General features: G+C 42.5%; 1 protein-coding gene and 1 long non-coding RNA gene across 5 annotated transcripts; one reads left to right on the top strand and one right to left on the bottom strand.

Annotated features, from left to right (window-relative positions):
• The first annotated feature begins 8,064 nt into the window (after positions 1 to 8,064).
• Positions 8,065 to 18,989, top strand: LOC147057260 (uncharacterized). The gene is made up of 3 exons (XR_015065995.1): positions 8,065 to 8,386; positions 13,302 to 13,473; positions 18,681 to 18,989. It is a non-coding gene; the product is annotated as an uncharacterized LOC147057260 (long non-coding RNA).
• sh3gl2a (SH3 domain containing GRB2 like 2a, endophilin A1) lies at positions 8,713 to 22,912 on the bottom strand. Of its 4 annotated transcripts, XM_085911202.1 has the most exons (12): positions 22,478 to 22,908; positions 13,150 to 13,218; positions 12,983 to 13,055; positions 12,718 to 12,861; positions 12,512 to 12,645; positions 12,283 to 12,441; positions 12,071 to 12,174; positions 11,852 to 11,970; positions 11,645 to 11,659; positions 11,534 to 11,545; positions 10,613 to 10,624; positions 8,713 to 10,456 (listed from the first exon to the last, which is right to left on the bottom strand). In XM_085911202.1, the coding sequence occupies exons 1-12, from the start codon at positions 22,520 to 22,522 to the stop codon at positions 10,260 to 10,262; spliced, it is 1,083 nt and encodes a 360-aa protein (XP_085767328.1). In that variant the 5' UTR covers positions 22,523 to 22,908; the 3' UTR covers positions 8,713 to 10,259. The 4 variants fall into 4 exon arrangements, with proteins under 4 accessions (XP_085767328.1, XP_085767329.1, XP_085767330.1 ...); XM_085911203.1 differs by lacking the exons at positions 11,534 to 11,545; positions 11,645 to 11,659 and having other exon boundaries at positions 22,478 to 22,907; XM_085911200.1 differs by lacking the exons at positions 8,713 to 10,456; positions 10,613 to 10,624 and having other exon boundaries at positions 11,298 to 11,545; positions 22,478 to 22,912.
• Positions 22,913 to 23,253: the final 341 nt, after the last annotated feature.

The following is a 23,253-nucleotide window of genomic DNA, read 5'->3' as shown; positions in this document are numbered from 1 at the left end:
TCACGAAGATTGTTCTTTTATCATGTGCTGCGGTTGTCACTGTCATCTAGAAATGACTTATTTAAACTGAATGTAACGATTTTTTTTTTTAACGTATTTTTTGTGAATCATTTTGCGTATTTAAAAAAAATAATTTTCCCATTATAGTGGAGAATTTTGACGGGGGGGAAAAGTTGTAGGTCTCCTAGCTTAATGCTAACATAAAATACAAAACTCCAAAAATGGGCGGATGAAAATTAACTTACAATAAATACACTGCAAAAAGTTAAAAAAGTTAAAAATGTGCAAGTCTTCACTGTGGTTGCTTCTTTTCCTTGGTGCGTGTAAACGTACTGACTGAGCGCAGCTATTTGGACCCAACAAGGATGGGCTCCACCGCCTTAATCCCTAAAACAAACAGAGAAGAACACGCGTGCTGAGAGAGCGCCGGCAGGCCGGCCCGCCGGGTTAGCTGCCGATGAAAGCTTCAGTCATGCTGGCCGGGGGCCGCCCCGATAGCTATGTTGCAAGTTATACACAAATAGTTACAAACAGTTGACACGTCCTAATATGAATACATAAGCAATAAATATAATAAAAGCAATTTTTTAAAGCACGGTGTTAATATGATCAAATTGTGCATATTGTTCGAGTTCCTTACAATAATAATAACACATAATTAAAGAATCACGCCTACTGTATTCCAATGATAGTCCTGATGGTGATATTTGGCAAGCTAAGCATTTATTTTTTATTTTTTTTAGGTGGAACTTGTAAATATTTGACAAGCACTAGCACATGATCGCCAATGTGCAAATGTGCACACAATTAACACCACAATGGTGCACTGCAAACAACTCCAATTGGACATTTCACACTAATAACACGTTTCTGTTTCCTTAAGCTGCGTGTAAACATTTGGAATATTCGTCCTCCTGCCTACGATAATACGCATTTGATTGTGTGCTTACTTTAGCGGTTGACAGGCGTTTGACAGGCGTTTTTTTTTTTTTTTTTTTTCTGCCGTGCGGCCTCACCCTGGGCCCTAAGACGGCTTCTTACGCTGGGTGGCAGCGAACAATTGAGGCTGACTCGTTTCCCAGCTCGCTCATGCTCATATTTGCCATAGTTTGCTCATGCATCAGCATCTGGCCAGCGTACAATGTGTGCAGTAGATATTTGTCCATCAGCCTCTTTATCTGCTCTGTGCTGTCGAATTAAAATATGAATTGACATCTGTGAGAGGTCATGAGCAGCGTGTCTTTCTGCTATTGTCAGATGATAGGTATGACAGGTGTGCTTTGTTAGGCATCGCGCTTTGTTAAGTGTAAACTATTTGGATGGGTCTTTTCAGTTCGGAATAAAAAAATGATTTTATTGTGCAATGTACTTAGATTTTTTTTCAAGAATAATTTTTCATGCAAATTGCAGTAAAGTAAATATAAAACAAAAGTTTTCTTGATTAATTTAGCATGCACTAAATTGGATTAAAAATTAAAAATAAAACATGGAAAAAATACGACAATAATTATACATATTGTTTATTGTGAAATGAAAACTTGAAAACTATATATTTTCTCCCTTATATTCAAATAAAATAACAAAACTATTTTGATTTTTTTTTTTAGATTCATTGTTTTGAGTGTGATAATTGTTACTCTTATTGAATCATACTATAGGTAATGCCTGAAGTTGTTATTAGAACAGTATTTTTTATTTATTTATAATGCATGTAAAATTAATGTCAAATGCTAATCATGAAAATATTGGTTGGCCGTGCATGCTGCAAAGACCACATCATTGCGCCAAGGGATGATTGCGAACAAGCCTGGGCCAGCCTTCGGCTCCACTTCACAATGATCTTTGTGAGCATTTGTCAACGTGATGAGCTCTTCTTCATGGAGAGCTCTTGCTTTCAGCCAAGCAGAGAACCAGGGCTGGATGGAGGTGGGTCATTGGCCCCCAGCTGTCCGTCACGAGACGCAAATGGCGGCTTCATGGTGGGGTTGGGCCGTTTTGTGTGCCGTGCTGCTTTTTTGACTTTGGCCAGACGAGAAATGCTCTCCGAGCAAACAAAGGCAAACAAATGAGACATTTGAATGTCGACACTTGCATTTGGACAGTGTGACAGTGGACAGACGCACTCGCAGGTGGCGTCATGCTTGACTGACAGCAGAGCATATTTATATACGTGTGTGTGTTTTTATGTATATATCATGATATATAGTTAATATGAGTGAATTTATGACTTGTGGGTTTGCTAGCAAATGTTGCACTTTAATCTGAAGCGCACGTGCAAGTGTGTGTGTGTGTGTGTGTGTGTTTGCTTTAGCAGCTGCAAGGTCTTGTTGCAGATGCAAAGTCCGACGGTTGACTTGTTCCCATCCCAGGCCGGTTTACATAACTGAAGAACACACACAGTCTACCCTGAATTCATTTTAGGATTCCCTAACCGAAAAAATGGAATACAATGATGATACAGTGAAAGTCACCAATGTGTTCTTTTTCGTGCTGTTCTGTACTTTGACATTCATTTTCTAATGTCGATGCTTCTCAAAAGTTTTATCAGGTCGACAATCGCATTCTCCCTGTGGTGTTGCAGTTCAGGTTTTTCTTCGAATGACTCACGGGGCCTTTTGTAGGACTTACCCGAAGCTCATCGTGGTGACTTTCACGCCTGATTGCAATTGTGTCAGCCAACACCTTACACTTGAAAATGCAACACAACAAATATTTTCAACTTAATTAAAGTTAGCCCAAAAGTTTGACTGCTAAAAAGCAACCCTTCACCCCTCAGCTCTTGCGAACTGACGCTAAGTGCTGCTTTCGATCTAACCGTCGCTTTTTGTGGCGGCTTTTGTGCTCCCTGGCTCCTGACAAGCTTTCAGCGCCGTCTAAATCCTCCCTCCAACTGGCGAGCAGGAAGACGCAGGCACTCAGGCGGCTTCCGCCCAGATTCGCCCGCCACTTGTGTTTTCTCAGCTGTCACACTCCTCGAGAGCACTTGCGGAAAGGACCTCGGCTCAGCTCGATACGCATTGTGACGACTAGATGTTCGGGCTCTTCGGTTATGTGAGGAGATTTTGATTTCCTGTAGAAGTACTGAAGGAAATGAATGCCCATCCATCCATCCATCCATCCATCCATCCATCCATCCATCCATCCATCCATCCATCCATCCATCCATCCATCCATCCATCCATCCATCCATCCATTCAATCTTACATTTTTGAGCGATGGTTCCCCGCGGCTGCTCCTATTCAGGCCGGCTTGGTCGACGGCCAGCCGAGCGGCGGGATGGCAACGAAGGTGCAGATCGGTATGCGTTTCCTTTGCGGTGCCACCTGTGTGTCTTTTACCAAAGGGATTTGTACCTCCTCAATCACTGACACGGGCGGATTATGTGTACTTAGGTCAAAAAGCCAAAGGCAAGCTGCGTCTTGTGCGTGCCAGCAGTCAGTCAGCCACTCCGACAGGCGAGCGTATCATATGAAACAATTTTCCATCTGTACTCTTCTGTTTAATAAAACGCTTTAAATGGCTTGTGTCGCTTTGTTAAGTGGTTCTGACTTTTTCTATCTATTATGACCAATTTTCAACATTTTATAAGTCTGCTTCATGATCAATCCATCATAAATAACGACCAACTTCAGCCCACCCGAGTGTCCGTGTGGACTTTTTTTTTTAACGGCAGCGTCCGTCAGCCACTGAGACAAGACGTTAATTGACTTGTGACCGAGGACCATTGAGTGTGCACGTTTGCCGTTACGGGACTTGGGCCGCGCCGCTACGCTCCTAAACTTGGAGCTTAGAGACGCCGTCATGCGTGGAGAGGCAGGGCCTGCACAATGGGCCTCACGCTGGGTGCGCCCGTCTCCGGGATTAATGCAGGTGAAAGGATCCACAAGAAGACAGGTTCCACCAGCCTGCGTGGATCTTGCAAAGCTACTCAGGTGGGAGATCTTAACAAGAAATATAAGAGGTCCGTAAATTCCTCTCGATGTTTACGCTCAAAGCAAATTGTTTGTAGATTTGTAGAAAATATGTGGAGAGTTGCTTTGGAGGAAACAAAGTGCTATTTCAGAAAAAAAAATCCTCATTGTTTTTGTCTGTTTTATTGTTTATTGTGTGCTACTTTATTAATACAAAAGAGGCATGGGGGAAAAATGATTTAAATAAAATTGGGAGGACATTTTTCTCATATAAGGACCCCCCTGATTGAACAGGAAGTCAGCCATTTTGTTTTGAAATGGAAATCCATGGGTCGCATTTGGACAAATTCTGACTGGGAAATTCAACCATGTCGATATGTAGTGGTGTGCATTACAGATCTTTTAAGTGAACTGAATCTTTAGAATCAGTTCTCTCAAAAGATTTGCTCAAACGAATCGTTCAACATATGCACACAGCACAGAGCAGGCAATAAAAAGTGCAGTGGGACACCATGGGAAAATATTTAACTGATATGGTCTTCATCATGTTGCCTCATTTTGATGAAAAAAATTGCACAAATTGTTTTATTCATTTTTTGTTTTGTAGGTTAAAATGTTTTATGTATTGTGCTCCTGAGTTAATATTGCTGATTACTTTGGATTTAATATTATTTATTGCTGTTATTTAATTTAATATTATGTATGTTTATTATTATCTTATTGTATTTTTTCAGCATAAAATGGCAGTTGGTCAAGAATGTTCATAGTATGAATAATTATAATTTTTTTGAATTTCAGGCAAAGTGATGCACTTTGAATCTGTTCTGTTACAGACTAAAAAACAATGTTATTAATAAAGTAATTCTTTATTGGAAGTTGATTTTTTGTTTTTCTTTAATGTTAATAACATGGGGGGGCATGAAATGTTTTCTTCTCCCTTAGGGGGGGCATCACAGAAAATAATAGAGAAGCACTGACATAATAACAGGCCACTTCATTAGGGAAAAATCACGGTCAAAGTTTAAATGAAAGTACCACACCCGCCCTCACCCCCACTTTCTGATTGGCTGGTTGATCTGTGACGTCACTCGGACACTCCATTAGGTACACCGCCATTTTCAGGTGTACTTAATCACAGGCCACTTCATTAGGGAAAAATCATGGTCAAAGCTTAAGTGAAAGTGAAAAGTGCCACACCCGAACAACCCCCCACTTTCTGATTGGCTGGTTGATCTGTGACGTCACACGGACACAGGTGTACCTAATCACTTCATTAGGGAAAAAGTTTAAGTGAAAGTGAAAAGTGCCACACCCGAACAACCCCCCACTTTCTAATTGGCTGTTTGATCTGTGACGTCACACGGACACAGGTGTACCTAATCACTTCATTAGAGAAAAAGTTTAAGTGAAAAGTGCCACACCCGCCCTCACCCCCACTTTCTGATTGGCTGTTTGATCTGTGACGTCACATGGACACTCCATTAGGTACGCCGCCATTTTCAGGTGTACCTAATAACAGGCCACTTCATTAGGGAAAAATCATGGTCAAAGTTTAAATGAAAATTAAAAGTGCCACACCCGCCCTCACCCCCACTTTCTGATTGGCTGGTTAATCTGTGACGTCACACGGACACTCCATTAGGTACGCCGCCATTTTCAGGTGTACCTAATCACAGGCCACTTCATTAGGGAAAAATCATGGTCAAAGCTTAAGTGAAAGTGAAAAGTGCCACACCCGAACAACCCCCCACTTTCTGATTGGCTGTTTGATCTGTGACGTCACACGGACACAGGTGTACCTAATCACTTCATTAGAGAAAAAGTTTAAGTGAAAGTAAAAAGTGCCACACCCGCCCTCACCCCCACTTTCTGATTGGCTGGTTGATCTGTGACGTCACACGGACACGCCATTAGGTACACCGCCATTTTCAGGTGTACCTAATCACAGGCCACTTCATTAGGGAAAAATCATGGTCAAAGTTTAAATGAAAGCGAAAAGTGCCACACCCAAACAACCCCCCACTTTCTGATTGGCTGGTTGATCTGTGACGTCACATGGACACAGGTGTACCTAATCACTTCATTAGGGAAAAAGTTTAAGTGAAAGTAAAAAGTGCCACACCCGCCCTCACCCCCACTTTCTGATTGGCTGGTTGATCTGTGACGTCACACGGACACTCCATTAGGTACGCCGCCATTTTGAGTGTACCTAATCACAGGCCACTTCATTAGGGAAAAATCATGATCAAAGTTTAAATTAAAGTGAAAAGTGCCACACCCGCCCTCACCCCCACTTTCTGATTGGCTGGTTAATCTGTGACGTCACACGGACACTCCATTAGGTACACCGCCATTTTCAGGTGTACCTAATAACTTTTTGCATTTTTGTGTACGAGCCAAGAATGTGTATTTGACTACTTGCTCTTTATTTTGGGGAACACCAACACATATTACACAACATAAAACACATAAAGCAGTTAACCAAATGTCAGATTTTCGTTTTCATGCCCCCAAAAAATAAAAACAAGGAATAAAACACCAGACAATTTTTAACATAAATGTTTATTAAAATAATAATAATAATAATAATAATAATAATAATAATAATAATAATAATAATAAAAGTACATTTCAAACCAGCAATCTAATGTAAAATTGCAGTCGATATATGATATATTATATAAAAACTACTGTGTTATAAAATAAAAATTACCCAAAGAGAAGTGATTCGTTCACTCGTTCATTGAAAAGATTCAGTCTATTGAACGAATCGTTCACTCACGAGCCAACACTATCGAGATGTCAACATGCATATTCACTAGCATAAAAAGGCACGTTTATACAGGCGGACGCACGCACGCACGCACGCACGCACGCACGCACGCACGCACGCACGCACGCACGCACGCACGCACGCACGCACGCACTCACTCACTCACTCACTCACTCACTCACTCACTCACTCACTCACACACTCACACACACACACACACACACACACACACACACACACACACAGACAAACACACGCACACACACACACAGACAAACACACACACACACACACACACACACACACACACACACACACACACACACACACACACAAACACAGGCTGCCACATAGCTGCCGGACCTGCCTTACTGGCTCGTTTGTCATCTGCAATCAGTGTGTGCGTGTGAGGGTATTAGCGGCCTGTGTCGGGTGTTGAGAGCCGGGCTTTCCTGCTGAATAGAGCAAGTATGTATCAACGCTGAATGAAGCAAAGCAAAACATGTAATGACACACACGCTGGCAACCGGCAGCTGCTTCATGAGTGTGTGTGCGTGCGTGTCAACCCTCACGTTTCCTTTCCCCGCTTAGAGTTTAGCAACTTAACCAGGTTGGATTACAGTAAAAAAAATATTGGACGTGTGTTACACCTACTTTGAAAAGGGCTAGGGTTACAAACTACGGTTAGGGTTTGGAAGTAGGGTTTCAAATTAGGGTTAGGGTTTGTAAATTGGCTTTGGCCACCCACCAGGAGAGAAGCTCCTAGGAATGCTTTTGAACTCCATTGCCCTCCCAACGCGCACGCACACACGCAAACACTTTGAATGTGTGTCTCCAGTTTATTTATTATTTATATATATTTGCTTATTTGGACTATAATACGTGGAATAGACACATGTATGGTGGTTGGGTGGATAGAATGATGAGTAAATGATGCGCGGAAAGAAATCCAAATCAATGTCTGTGTTGTCTCTAGAGGGCGCTCCAGCTCCACTCCAATTTATTTCTCTTGTGTCGTGACTCACACAACGGGACATGTTTTTTTTTGTTATGGCCTGTGCTAATAATAATTAAGATTCGGTACAAAATAAATAAAAAAAGTAATTTAGCTGGAATTTTGCTGAATTTAGCAATTGGCCTCATGGACATCTGTCCACAACCACCCACCCAGGTCAGTACCCCAAACTAGTACATTTCTCTGTTTATTGGAATAAAGGACATTGATTTATCACATTGTCTTTACATCAAGCATACAGTCTTCAAATCCAAAGTGCAAGAATGAAACCGAGAAAAAAAAAGTCATGATGATGTGCAGCACACAGACTATCTCTTTGTTCCAGTTTTATATTACGGATTATATAGTATATATTTACATCTATGTCATTATGTCAATACTTTGTCATGGTTACAAAAATAAGATTACGTGACTGTGGGTGAGCGACGACACACACATGCGCACGCGCACACACACGTACACAAATTAAACACGCGCACAGCTGTACAGTCCTCATTGAGGGCAAAAATACATTTTTTTTAAGTCAAAGAGAAAAAGAGGGAATTTAACCCTTATTAAAAAGAAAAAGCAATATACTTTTGTATGATACCCCTCCCCCCGGAAAAAGAGTAGACCAATCAGAATGCAGAGAATTGTCTGTACCGCTGCCACGCTTTAGCGGCATTTTTTTTTTAATTGGACGTCAAGGTAAGTCCTTTTTTTTTTTTTTTTAAGACCACCTTTGTCCAATCGCTATCCACTAAACATCAAGAGTAATTAATGACACGCTTATATATATCGGCGTGTTGAATCCTAACATCGTTTTAAATAGGGGTACATGTATTCCGATTTGTCAGTACTAGCCACACGTCGACTCTGTAACCAAACACAATGCTGCTCAGCTTCTGGTAAGCATAATTTTGAAAATGATAGATGGCCAAGAAATTCGGAAATGAAAACAACTATACATTTGCAACACTTGATATGCTTATAAAATAATGGTGTTTTTTTTTTTAGCACAACAATCCCCCCCCCCCCCCCCCAAATCACAAGAGTTTAGAAATAGTAGGCCGACTCTAAAGTCTGCAGTGCGAGTAAAAATATGACACAATGCGATTTTTTTTTTTTAACCATTTGACTGTAGTGTTTTTTTGGACAACTTATTGAACCATTCAGTGCGTGTTATTATGGTAACCATGCCAACCACATCACAAAGGTTTTTCAAGGCATTAAGTCCTTAATGAGGAATGCTTAATCTACCTCTTACGTCTATTACACGAGCTACGAAGATGACATGAATGGATACCAAAAGGTTACTAGCTCACAATTGTCAACCCAGCGAAACAAAAAAAAAACCAAAACATTGATATCTGGATGTACTGTAATGTGATTCCGATTTTTCTAAGAATATGATGGAAAATATATCGTAGCGCTAAAAAAATAAACTGATATTTTGTATTGCAGTTGTCGTACGTTACGTCAAAACTTATGTTTGATAAATAAACACAAATAAACAAACATTATAATCACAGCTTTTGTTTGTAAGAAAATCACGTCATCACGTCACAAAGCTTGAATATGGCATGTCACAAATCGGATTTTCTTACGTTACGTCACAACTTTTCGTAAAGTCACACCATCACGAATCACTGGCTCGGACGTGGAATGTCACAGTCACGGATATGATTTGGAATTGCCCCCACGAAAAAGGCAAGAATAAAATCAGGACAAATTGGCCATCGGCCAAAATTGACTGAAGCATTACTGATTTAAAAATAGAACATTAGGTTACGTCAAAAATTTTATATTCCTAAGGTTTCGTCACTTTAATCGAGAAAAAATAGCTATTTAATAAACATTATTATATGTAATTTCTTTTTTTTTGGGGGGGGCGCGAGTTAAATTAGTATCCTTACCGATTTACAAAAAACTTTTTTCATTTCATACGGAGCAACCACATGTTACGGCATAACTTGCATCTTTCGGAAAATCAAGTGATCACTTATCACTGGCTCGGACGTGGAATTTCACATACATAGATACTGTTCCGCCCCACATGCAAAAAATGAAAGAGATTGTAAATTTGTTTTTGTTCTCTCATTTTGGTATCTGAACCCCATTTTACACAACATGCTGAGACACTGCAGTCCCAAATCAAAAAGAAGTACAAACATAAAACCACAAACAAAGGGATTGCTAACCCAATTTTTTTTTTCTTTTAAAGCAATGGAGGATGTCGAATAGGTGCCAAACACCTTCTTTTGATCGCTAACAAATATAATGCACACAATGTTGTTTTTTTTATTTAGAGAAAATTCTATCTACTGGGGCGGACGTTCACAAAGTACAGCAACGGACATAAAGTGGGATGATGGAGTGGAGGGTGAGGGGGGGGGGGGGGTGACTACCACACGGATGCAGAGTTGAAACTATGCCGCAGGCCGCCCGGTGCTTTATTGTTGCATTAAGCAGTTTGCAGCAGGCTGGGTTCAATCGGGTCGTTTTGGGGAAGAGATGTTTTCATTTGTTGATTTCTTACGTGGCCGTGACTGCGTTAGAGCGACGAGCAGCAGGTGGCGCTCTAGTGCGGCAGGGGCACCAGGATGTCCACGTAGTTGATGGGGAAGAAGCCCGAGTTGCCGTGCAGCATCCCCTCGTACCAGTTGTCGTCGATCTTGTTGGTCAAGGTGATGATGTCGCCCTCCTTGAAGCCTAGCTCGCCCTCGTTTTCTGGGTCGAAGTCGTAGAGGGCGCGGCAGCACGGCTGGTCCATGGGGGCTGGCAAAATAAATAAATAAATAAATAAATAAATGACCAACACAACATTGGGGTTATTTTGTACGAAACGACTTGAAAATTGGGTTGTTTAACAACCCCTGAAAATTGAGATTATTCATTTGATCAAACTGTTTGAAAATCCTCAGCAGGGCTCACCTGGGGACCGAGCTGACGGCGTGAAGAGAGGCAACAGGATGCGACACGAAACCAAAGATAAAGACAAAGATTGAAAATATTAGTCGGAACGTTTTCACAATTCCAATTCGACACATGGTGGTTCAGGAAAGGTGCACTTTGACATTTTGGTCATCAAAGACGGAGCCCCTACTAAGCTGAGCTAACCTGGAGCATGCTTAACAAATAAATAAAAGAAAATCAAAAAATCTTTTTTAATGGCAACCTTGATGATATTTTCAATGATATAGTTTATGATTTTTTAAATATTTATAAAAATATTTTATTTTTTGAATTGTTTAATTTATTGTATATAATTCTAATTTATAAAAATCTTTTATAAAAAGGAGAACATTAAACAAAATGTTTCAAAGGGTTTTTTGAAATGATTAAAAAAAAAATATTTATAAAAATCTTTCAGAAATATTTTCTATAAAGGAGAAAGTAAAAAAAAATAAATAATTAAAGGCTTTATTGTGATTTTCACAGTAGGGGCTCCCTTTGTGATTCCCTGAATGTCAAACTTTGAATAACTAAACCAAAAAAGAAAGAAGGAAGAAACAAAGGGGGTTAGACAAGACATGCAAAGAAAAATCAGCGTAGACGAGGCTGCGCCGAAGAGGAACCTCCACTGTGTTCAAACGAAAACATTAACGGAAGGAGTCCAGCGAGGCGCTCGTGCTCACCTGGAGATCTTGCTGTGAAAGGGAAAGAAGAAGACAAGTGAGAGCTCCAAAAAAATTGATAACAGCAGAAGCAATCGTGGATGGATGGATGGAGGGAGGGAGGGATGAGCGGAAAGAAGGAACGTCAATGAGCAAAAAAGAGCAAAGGCGCTTTCGGAACATAAAAAGTTGAAGCAAGGATGGAGGAGATGACGCGGAACCTTCTGCTTTGTCTCACCTGGAGACCTGGCTGCAAACGGCAAGCGGAGGAGAAAAAGGGAAGCAAAAGACAGAAAGTCAGTAGAAGTGGAGGTCAAGTGAAGCGGCAAGTGGACCTAGGAAGGCTCACCTGGTGACCTCGCTCCTGGATGAGTCAACAAAAAAAAGGAAGGCGGGGATAAAAAAAAAAAAAATAAAAAAAGGATTTATTTGGTGGGTAAGTAAAACACTGAGAAAGAAGCTCCTTGGGGGCGAATAGTCAACTGATTCCACACAAATAGTTTTTGTGGTATCTATTCTGAGCCATGTTTTTGCAAAGTTTTGGTTGCGCACTCACCCGGAGAACGAGCGCCGTGGATGCCTCCGTTGTGGTTCTCGCTGACGGAGGAGAAGTCCAGAGTGGTGCGAGGCTTGTGGACGTATTCTTTGCGGGGCTTGTGAGAACAATCTTTTATCCTGCACAACCCACAACAAAAACTGGCTTTTAAAACATTTGACAAAAAAATTGAACAATTCTGCCAAAAGACAAGTTTTATTCAAATTTAGACGCACTGACCGTTCGTCGATTTTACCGGAGAGCTGCGTGAGGATCTCGGCCGCCCGGGTGTGATACTCCACCTGAGCGTGGACGAGCGCAGACAGCTGACTCACCTGCTCGATCTGTCGAAGCAAAAAAAAAAAGTTTTTCAACGATTGGTGACTCCAAATGTTGGGTGATTTTGACGCCAAAACCAACGTTCGATTTTGCGCTGCCGGGTTCACGCTTACGTCGCTCTCGAGCAGGTTGAACATGCTGAGCTCGGCGATGTCCTTGGATTCGTCAAACTTCTCCAGCGCTTGCTTGAGCTCGTCTTCCGTCACTTTGCCCTGCCGCTTCTTCTTGTAGTCGAAGTCCAGACGCCGGCCCTGCATCTTCTTCAGGTGATGCTGCGAGACACCACAAGAACCGATCAGCCGAGTCGCTCGTGGCTTTCGCACGAGTTTTTGAGAAACTCACCTGGATCTCCCTGAGGTCTTTCTCGTGAAGATTCTGCAGCGGGTCGATGAAGTTCTGCTTGACTTCCATGTCCAGGGCGTCTTTAACCTCGGCGAGCTCACGCATGCACTCACCGGCGTCGATCAGAGCCAGGCCTGGAGGATGGCGGGAACTTGTCATTATTTTGTGTGTAAAAAAAAAAAAAAAAAATGGCGTCAGCCACTCACCAAAATTAGACTCTTCTCCGAGCTCCCGACCGAAGCGCTGCATGGACTCTCCCAAGATGGCTTCTGTCTGAGTGTACCCGGGTCCCTTCTCCTGACCACGCATGCGAGACATGGAGTTCATCATGCTCATCTTGGCTCTGGTGGCTGACCAGTTCCCCCAAAAAAACAACAACACACACATTCATTTTAGTGCATGAAATTTGAGGTCCTTCAAAAATGATCTTGAATGAGTGATGATTAAATAAACGCATCTGGGCCTTATCACCTGGGTTAGGCTGCAGGTACTCCGTCGTCTTGGTCATGATGTCCATGACTGCCCGGGTGGTAGCGTCCACCTTCTGTATATGTAAGAAATCACAATCACAATAAAAAAAAAAAAAAATCCCACTTGATGCAAATATTGATGTATTGCTTGATGGAGTTTTGTCTCGCCTTTTCCATTTCCATAAAGTCCTCATCGAGCTTCGTTCCCTCAGCTCCGCCCACTTTCTCACTCACTTTCTGCAAAAGAAACACACAACCCGATTTAATTTGCCATCTATTATTACTTTAATCTGATTTTTTTTTTTCTTCCATGTGTTTAGGCAACAATGCTCTGTAAGCTATAAGGTCTCGCTGTCAAACAATCATTCATATGGATGCCATGGAAACTGAAGCTGGATCTTGGCTAGTCCCCTGGCAGCGACCATCTGACACAATGAGGACACACTGCCAGCAGAGGATTGAATGAGACGGATGGTGACAAAATGAATTCAGGTAACGTTGCCATGAGCGACTGAAGGGAGAAAAAGCAGCATTTTACATCATTTAAATTATATATACATTTAATTCATATTTAATGTATTCATATTTAATTAATACATTTAAATTGATTAAAAACATAATTTTAATACATTTAAAAAATATCATTTCAAACTTTAACACCATTCTTCAGTATACTGCTGACCACAAAAATGTAATAACATTCTAGAAGTCCCTTAAAGGAAATGAGCATTGTTAATTTCATAAAGTGTCTCGGGGGTGTATGATTAAAAAAAAAAAAGGTGATTTGTGACAGCGAAGAGTGGATGAATGTATGGCGGCAGGTTATGATGTTAAGCCTGTGACAGCAGTTTACGCAGCGGAAGACTTCCTGAGGAATTGTGTGCTCTATGAGTCATTTCAGCAAAACACACACACACACACATGCACTGGAGTCTACAGCCATTTGCACATCACTACGACTTCTCCTATCCGCCTAGGTTGCCGTGGAGACGGTTATCTTCCCCGCGCCGGGCTGGTCAAGGTACACACGATAATAGCGACGTCTTCTCTTGATGCGAATGGAGGACTTGAGGGAAATACGTGCTTTGCCAATTAGCACTCCAGATGCTGAATATTGCATTTGCATAAAGAGTGTACATATTTAACGCACGCTGGTTTGATAAGGGAGAAAAGGAGATGTTGAGACGGATCATAATTGTGGAGCAGGACACAAAAGGCAAATGATGCCGTCTTCGTGTTTGTAATCGATCAGGAATTGCGATCGAAACTCAGCGGTGGCTTGGGTTTTTAATAGTGTTTAAAAAAAAGTCTGAATTATTTATGAGGAAAGTGTGAAAAACATGTAAAATAATATTTAAATAAGAGAGGCCTTTTCAAAAACACAAAGTGAATGTGTAAACAATTAAGCAATTGAACAATTAATTTTTAAAAAACATTTTCAAAAAATTGTATGGTTAAAAAAAGTGATGTGAACTTAAAATTTCAAGGCAACAAACTTTGATATAATTTTCAGTTGGGCAATGTTTTGCTAATGTGAAAATTTAAAGTTGTCTCGATGTAAGTTTTGACCTTGCACGTCTGTTTAGAATTTTTGCTCACTAAACTGCTTAGGTTGGCATCATCAACTTTATCCTCCCAAAGTTCCGCGACGAGGGAAAAGCTCCAGGCCTCCCATCTTTTCTGCACCTGGCACCCATGCCAACCAATCAGACGGGATTAAATGCTCCAAATGTAGCGAGGATGCGCTGCAAACAAGCAAGCAAGCAAGCAGGCGGGCGGGGTTGGCGACCTCACTGGCTCTCTCCACCCAGAATCATCAGCCAACGCTATTTACCGCTCACTCGCTCCAAAAGAAGACAAGTGGCAGTGGCCGAAGGACACGTGACCCACTGATTAGGAAGAGAAAAACGTCAAACTATTATTTTGCCTGATGATTAGAATTTTCTTCCACATTCCAACAACTCAATTTTGCAGACCTTTTTTTTATTTTTATTTTAGTTTTTTACACCCTCTTGTTTGATTTGGGTGTAATTCCACTCTCGGCCACTGGATGGCAGCAGTCTATTTTGTTTGCCAATGCACATTTGGCCTCTTTTTTTGACCGTACGGAAAGCTTTTTTGCCGCACCTATTTGAGCATTAGGGTGGCTCACATGGCTACCAATGTGAGTGCACTCCCCCTGGCGCCCCTCCCCCTTCCTGCTCAGAGCTTTAATCGGAGCCTTCCTGCCTTTAAATACACAGCCGGTGTGGAAGAGGCAGATTAAAAAAGACAGGAGTGATTAGCGAGGCTATTCCGGGGGACAGGAGGAAAACGGAGTCCTTTTGCACCCATCTTAAAATGCCTTCTAATGTAATCAAGCGCTTGAGGGCCCTGATTGGACAATAGTTCCACAGAAGTGATTAAGTCGAGTTACCAAGAGAGAGAAGGCCTCCAAACGCAAGTGGACCAGAGGCTCAGCAATGAATCGACAATTCATCGATTATCAAATGAATTTACAACTATTATGACATTTGTCGTCCTCCGAAAATTTCAATGACTTTGAATGACCATACAAGATATTTATCAACCAGCAAAATCTCCATTTGCCAGACACCTGACCATATTAGTGATCTAGCGACTAAGCGCTAACATAGCGGCTAACCGCCGATTCTTCAGAGTGATGACACAGATGGGAGCAAACATTATTTGTTCGCCGATTACGGCTTCATAGAACCAAGGGAAATCTTTTTGTCCTTTGTAAATCCCGAAGCCCAACGCCAACAGGCAGTCCGTTTTTAGGATGATGCTAATCCATCCCGACTGTACACTCTGGCTATTTTTTCAAACAAGTCAAACGAGTCACACTCTTTCTCAGATGAATTTTTGGTCATGTTTTAAGTGGCAACTGATTCCACAAGATTTTGATCAGGATACGCTTTTTAGGTGCAAAAAAAAACAAACAAACAAAAAAGAGTGATTATAACTGAAGGTCGCTTTGAATCTCAAATCAACAAGACTACTTATTTTCCACGATGACATAAACGCTTCATCCCGTTGACCACATGGACTGACCTTCATGCTTCTAGTGCTTGTTTGTCACGTGACGCCAAAGCCTTCGCTTATGTAACGACAGCCGTGAGAACGCCGAGCGCGCTCACCGTCCGTCCCTGTGGCGCTACGTCGGCGGGGGAGGCGACCAGCTGGCACCCTACGAGTGAGTGTGTGCTCAACGATGATGATGGGGATGAGCGAGCTCACACATGATGGACTTTTTACTAAAGCACGGCCACCGTTTCACGGTTCCAAAAGATCCAAAGCACACAAGAAGTCCATGCCTGTGCCAAACGGGAAGACGAAAATAAAGCAAGAAAAACAGGCTGCCTGTGGACTCCCTGAGCGCATTCCGCATTTAACAGAGTGTAGCAGCGACCACGGCGTTTGGCTTGCGAGAAGATTCATTATCACGTCTGATCAAGACGAATTGCGGGAGCTTCCGGAGAGCCACGCGATAATACGCCCCGAGGACATAAATCGGCCGTGTGTTCATACTCGGATCAATAAAGACCAAAAAAAAAAAAAGGAAGAAAAACAAATTGTTCTTCACTGCAGACGTTCGATCGAAGCGCAACCATGCTTGGGCAAAATAATAAAGAGCGATGCCTCTTGGAGCTTGGTGATCTAATAAAAGGTCAAATAGGAAACGCCTCTCTCGAGTGAAAATTGAAAGCGTGTCGGCTGTTCGCTATCTTAACGCGAGACGTCGACGTTGTTAAAACAAACACGGAAAATGAGGAAAAGACGCCAGTCTGGCACCAAATGACCGAGAGGCTCGTTCACTTGAGTGAGGATTGACGACTACCTTCAGAGTGGCCGTGTTTTAGGGCCATTCAACTCAAGACGCATTCTGTCTATGACATGACAAAGTGGGCGCGGCGACGCGTGCCTCTTTCCCCCCAAGATGAAGGCCGCGCAGATTCTCTGTCAATACGATGCAAAATCACCACCATGGGATTAATGACACAATAATCCCGGCGGAATCATCCAGTCTGCGGACTGCCGGGGAGGGGAGGAGGAGGAGGAGGTCATGTTAGGCACGTGGCAGAACAAACGCCATCATCTTCTTTTTAAGCCCCCCCCCCCCCAAAAAAAGCACAAAAACATGAAGTTGCATTTTTTTCTCCTGTCTACGTAGAACAACAAATCAACAATTTGAAGCTCGACAAACTGCTTCACATTGATTGCATCATCTTCTCCCCATCTATCGATCCCCTTCAACCGTTTCCCTTTCCGTAGCAACAGACAAAACATAAAATGTCCTCAAATCTGTCATGATCCAATTTCACTCAATCGGTTTTGTAAATTATTGATTCACCACAAGCAATGTATCCATGTCCAACTATCTACCGTATATCTATGCCAGCAATATATAATGACAGGCAGAACTATGAAATACTCTTCCACTAGCTGGAAGTCAGTCAGTAGAAAACTACACGGCAAGCTAAAGTTCCCGACCTCTACTTGACCGACTGTTGAAGTTCAACCGTGCCAATATGCACCAGCAAGGTCTCCGAGGCTGTCAAGCGCACGTACGTCGTGACGTATGCTCCTATAAAGTCGTGCCCTTCAGTGAATGACGGAATGAGGCTTGAAAAAAAGTGTCAAGCCGCTTCTATTTAATTAAGTAACAATGGCGCCGTTGACCTCAAGGGGGTTAATGACCATTCTCGGGGTCATTGATGACGCACTGAAACCTCAGAAGCCCTCGGAGGTCCTCTATTGACAAAAAAAAAAAAAATAATTCGATGTTGTTAGATCAAGAGTTGTGTTTGAATAGAGTAGCATCGTCTTTCCATTTCTGTTAATGATAGAAACAAAGTGGAAGGCAAGAATTTCTCTCTCGGCGCCTCAAGCATCAATTCACTCCTCTCTGCAGAAATGGATGCCCCGGAATGTTCCACGCACTGAATAAAACATCAGCCGTGGCCCGCATACTGATGCTGAGAGACGAGAGGGAGGACGACAGAGAAAGGCGCGTCTTAGCTTGACTCTGAAAAAAAAAAAACCCCGCCTCATTTCATTTCGGCTTCGAAAATGAAGCGATGAAGCGTGCGCACCGGCACTCCCGTTGTGATTGGCTAAAAATAGGTGGATGACAGACAGCGTCCGTCTGCTCTTAACCTCCCCGGAACAAATAATGCGCCAGGGAATGACCTTGCACGTGAGGCTTTCTCAATCGTTTTGACGCAAAAGTTAAGAAAGTCTCACACACAGGAAGTCGGCCATTTTGCTTTGAAATGGCTAAAATGGTTTTTCAAAAGCAGACTCGCCTGAAAGAATGGTGAATCTTTTTTTTTTTTAATATTCCCCGCCTGAAGACTGTTTTGCTTAGCAACAAGAACATTGGTAGGCATGTCAAAATTCTGTCGTCTCAAAACAAAGAGGAAGTCCGTCATTTTGTTTTGAAGCCTCCTGAAAAGACCGACTCGTCGATGAAAATGATTCACCATTTCCAGTTTTGAGAAGGACACTTTCAAAATGGTTAGGCAAGTTTATATTGAGTACATCTCATGTTTTTTTTTTTTTTGTCCTTCAAGTAGAGCAGCATGACTGTACTCAGAAGAACGGCGCCTGGAAATGCTGCAGTATTGATCGCTTAGCAGAAACAGTTGCGCTGTGTGTAAACAAGGCTTTAAATCACAAGCCGTGTACATCTGCAGGAAAAAAGTCCCCCCAAAAACTATTTGGGTCAAATGAAGACATCACAGAAGAGGAGCAAGAAAAGATGGTGGAGGTGCCGGAGATGAACCGAAGCTATCTCGTCATCATGTGACAACAAGCTGGGCGTGAGCGAGAGAGAGCATTAGCGTGACGAGGCTTTCTCCTCTGACATGTGAGAACTGCAGACATGATTAAATTGATCATTTGCATGACATGACCACAATAAAAGCACTTTGGATGAAGATCGTACAAGAACGTGTCACCACGGGTTCATTATCATTCATTACCTTTCCGTTTCGCATTCACTCTTGGCGTGACGTTTAGACAGTTATCCGAAAAAGGCCAAATATGGGACGATAGAAATGGCAAGCCGATTAATCGGTTTCACGTCTGACGTATCATTTGAATCTTCAGTATCAGTAGGATTTAAGTCGCTGGCTTCTCTGGATCCCCCCCCTCGGGAAACACCCCCCAGCGCCGCTCCCCACAATCCCCCCCCCCCCCCATCTGCTATCTCCCAGCCGGATGGTCTTTCCGTTGTACTGCAGTGCTCCTCGCCGAGCGAGCATCCAGGCGGCATGACTCACCCACTCGCAATCTGCCCCCCCCCCCCATACCTGTCTTACTATTCCTGCACTTACACACACATCCCGCCAAACAATCACTCTTAATGGATGAACGGAAGGCTGCGAGCAATGCCATCATTCACAACAACTTTGGACACGCACACACACACACAAGCGATGACAATGAGCTTGTATGTATGCTGCTTGCACACACACACACAAGAATCAGATGAGGAGGAAAAACTGCAGCTCCATGCAAAAAAAAAACAAAACAAAACACATCAGAGGGAAGTGAGGCGTTCTAGGAGTAATGCTCTGCTCTGAGGCAAAGTTGGGGTGCATAGCAAAACCTTTCACACGCACTTTTTTTTCTAGCTTCTACTTGTGTTAAATTCATTAGCTTGACTGCCGTTTTCTCTCCCTTCACACTCCCGCGCTTCTTTTGTAAAATGGCCGCGGCGTCCTTGACTCTCCGAGAGAGACGTCGTGACACCGGCGTGATCGCAAAAAGCAAACAGACTTGACGCAAAGCTACCGAGCTAGTTAGCGACTAGCAGACGCGCAGCTTTAAGGTGACTTGCAGCATTTCTGGGACCGGCCATCTGTTCCCGGCCTGGCGTAAGCCACTTTCATTGGTTTGATTGCAAGTGGAAGTGCCAAACAACTTGAACGGCAATCAATGAGCAACGACTTTAAGACATCAGTCGGACAAAGCAGCCTGGCTTCTTTGGGGCCTTTACATTGGATTAGTTGACATAAATGAAGCATTGCTATTCATCAATTATCACGATTAACAGGACCTAAAAGGCTGATTGAAGTCAAATGACATTCACTGGCAATGGAGTAATGTGCCATTAGCGCCGATATGCATCTGATCGATGTTTTATCTTTTGATTATCACATTTATGTCTCCTGTGTGTGGTCTGAATATGTCTGGGTCATGGCAGGGGAGCAGAGTTGGTGGGGGTCTTTTCTCTAAATGGGGTTAGTTAGACAAATCTATAGGTAGATGACAGCTGGCTAGCTAGCCTGACCGGCGAGCTAGCAAGACAGCTATGGATGGATAGCTAGCTAGTTTTCTCCACCATTGATTTGCCCTATAAACTGTACAACTCAATTGAGGAATAAACTAGAAAGGGGAAGCAAAATCAATCAAGTTGACGTCGTTGCAGAATTGCGCACACCCTAAATAACTAGGAATTATTGGCAGAGTTCACCAATCACATTTCGAGGGGACCTGCTAAGGACACCTGCTAACATTTAAATCTCTAATTCTTCGTTCCTCCAAAAAGACATTTCTGTAGAATTATTTCTGTAGAATTATTGAATAACGATTTGATATGGCAAAGTAAAAAGCTGAAATACAATGCTTTGTACAATTATAGCCTCACACACTCTGTCTTACACAGTCCTTGAGAAATGCAGCCAACAGACGACAATAAAACAATGGCACTCCAACAACTTGATCTTGGTCCAGTGCGACAAAACAAGCTAATGATTAACAAACTCTCGGACAAGAGCAGCTTTTCTCTCTCTCTTCTATTTAAGGGCTCCTGTCGTTGAATGCTTCTGCTAATGATGTTGTTTTAAGTGTTATTTGCTTCACGTCACCTATTCGAGCGTCTCGCTCCTGCATAAACAACTCACAAGCAGACAAGGGCGCCAACAAGATGTTAATTGAGAAAACTAAGCTTTGACAAATCTTGGAACAACAAACAATGTGATCTGATTGAATTCCAAAGCAAACTTACAATTTTGCATAGTTGTCAAAAGACAAATACATTCAATTAACCTTGTAACCCAAAGCCTACGAAATTCTCAAGACAACAAATGGCCAAGTTCCAAAAGTCTGACACGTCATGATGTCGTCACAAGAAAGCGGTTGTATAACGATGTGGAATCGAAGGAGCGCGCTGATGCATTTCAATGGCGAGTGAAGGGAAGGCGGGCGCCATCCATGACTCAGCCGGCCTACTGGTGACCTGCACAAGCCTATCGGAGGCCTTTTTTGGATGTGCTGTCACCGGCACGCTGACTCACTGCTCGCAACTGACAACCATTTTACAGATATTTTCTGATAGCGTGGATGACCCGGACTGTCAAGACACATACGAGATACTCGATAACCTTTGGTCAGGACAGATGAGAGACCGTTTCACTTGCAGTGAATTCAAAGTGACTGTCAGTGTGACTGACACTTTTTCTCACATACCTTTACCTAAGTTTTTTTTAAAGTTATTTTAAGTTGAGTTATGCTTGCTAGATGTTGACAGTGAGTTCCATAACAAGAAGCAGTTTGATAGATTCTGATCAATTCTTCAAAATAGACTCCCCCAGTGTGCTTGCTTCAAGCTGTTTATTGCCAGCGTCAAACTTAAACAAAATACACATTGTGTATTTAACCAAACCACATTAACTTTGTTTTACGATCCACTAGCTCAATGCTAAGACACAAACCAAAACACTATAGATAGGCTAACAAAAGTAGCATCTACATTACTGTAGCAAGCACTGGGTAAATGAGCACAAAAGGTGCAGCAGCACATGCTGTCAGACAACATAACAATACTCTTTGTCCTTGACTACACATGATTAATTATACAGCAATATAGTTTCCATAGTCTTCTTCGTATAGACTAGCTGAGTGTAGTATCCTGCCCCTAGTGGCCAAGGCAGAAGCAGGCCCAGTTGAACTAAAGTTAGACGGAATGTTATAAAAACGGTTTCATTCTTTACGTTCCTTTTATGGTTACTACTGTATGTTATTATGCCTAGTTCCCCTTTATCCAACAATGTCATGTTTTTATTTTAATACAATGCTACTTTGGTGTACCTAATGAAGTGTCCGCCTGAAAATGCTTAGAGGGCGCTCAGGTCATGGCGTGCTGCAACTGAGAGGAGAGGATTTCCGCTCAGTCGCACTTAACGATTGCATAACACCCACATCGTGGAGTGTGCGCGCACGTGCAGCTAAATAATCATTAGAATGATGCTAATTCATGAAAATACATTCCTTCGGTTGCTATTTCGCGCCAAGCCCACGTCACGTGACGCAGAATGTCATCTGAAGGGTAGGATGGAAAGCTGTTATGCGGTGCAAAGGCTGAAAGGTTTGAGGTGAGCTGCTGCAGCAACCCAGCAGAGCCTCCACACCCAATACAATATTAAATAACTAATAATGACAAAAAATAAACATCCACATGACAGTCTTGCAAGACGTTCTCGCTTACCTGAGTGGCTTTGTGGAATTGCTTCTTGAGGCCCGCTACAGACATGCTTGCAGACGGCTCAGGATTCAAATAATGGATGGATGGAATTATGAATACAGATTATTATGCACGGCCGGGTTGGAGAATGTCGTGGCTGCCGCGCGCTATCCTCGCTAACGTCTTCACTTTGCGGGGGTCTCTATGGGCTCTCCTCGGAAAGCCGATTGGACACAAATGGAGCAGGTGACCAGGCGCTGGCTTGGTGACGTCATGACAAGCAACTCCGCCCCCTTCCTAACAGGACTCCTGCAAAGAATCAGTAGGCAGAGACGTTATTGAACCAAACCTAAAAAAAAACAAAAAAAAACCTTTTTGGTATATTTAGTGATAACACTAATTAGTTGATTCTTAATGGTAGGATAATTAGATGAAGATGGTGGTTTGAACAGCTAATCTCCTGGTTTGAAATCCTCGATTAACACATCCATACTATGAGTCACGTGACGTGAGTTAAATGGGGTTGAAGGGAGAGAAGGGCGGGGGGGGACACACGACTTCCGGTGTGCTTCAGTCTGATAGCAACTGAAAAAAACATGAATTTGTACATATGCATTTAATTCTCAGTCGTGAGTAACTTTTGAAAATATATTTAATTATTAATACATTAATGTTTGCGCAGTTTGTGTGTCCCGACTGAATACAGAGCATTTGTACTTGTGTGCTGGTTTTGAATGAGGCAACCACGTCTAGTGTGCAAGCAGCGCCATCTTGTGGAAAATGAGAGACCGTGCAACCAA

The sequence above is a fragment of the Syngnathus leptorhynchus genome, chromosome 5, assembly GCF_054491065.1.
Source record: "Syngnathus leptorhynchus isolate UIUO chromosome 5, UIUO_Slep, whole genome shotgun sequence".
Taxonomy (NCBI): Eukaryota; Metazoa; Chordata; class Actinopteri; order Syngnathiformes; family Syngnathidae; genus Syngnathus; species Syngnathus leptorhynchus.
This window is presented reverse-complemented; position numbering and strand designations above follow the sequence as displayed.

Coding starts and splice junctions, on each gene's coding strand:
- sh3gl2a (XM_085911200.1), bottom strand. CDS start 22,522: ATGTCTGTAGCGGGCCTCAAGAAGCAATTCCACAAAGCCACTCAG. Junction 12,442..12,511: donor AAGACCTCAGGGAGATCCAG/GTGAGTTTCTCA, acceptor GGTGTCTCGCAG/CATCACCTGAAGAAGATGCA. Junction 11,971..12,070: donor TCCGGTAAAATCGACGAACG/GTCAGTGCGTCT, acceptor TGGGTTGTGCAG/GATAAAAGATTGTTCTCACA.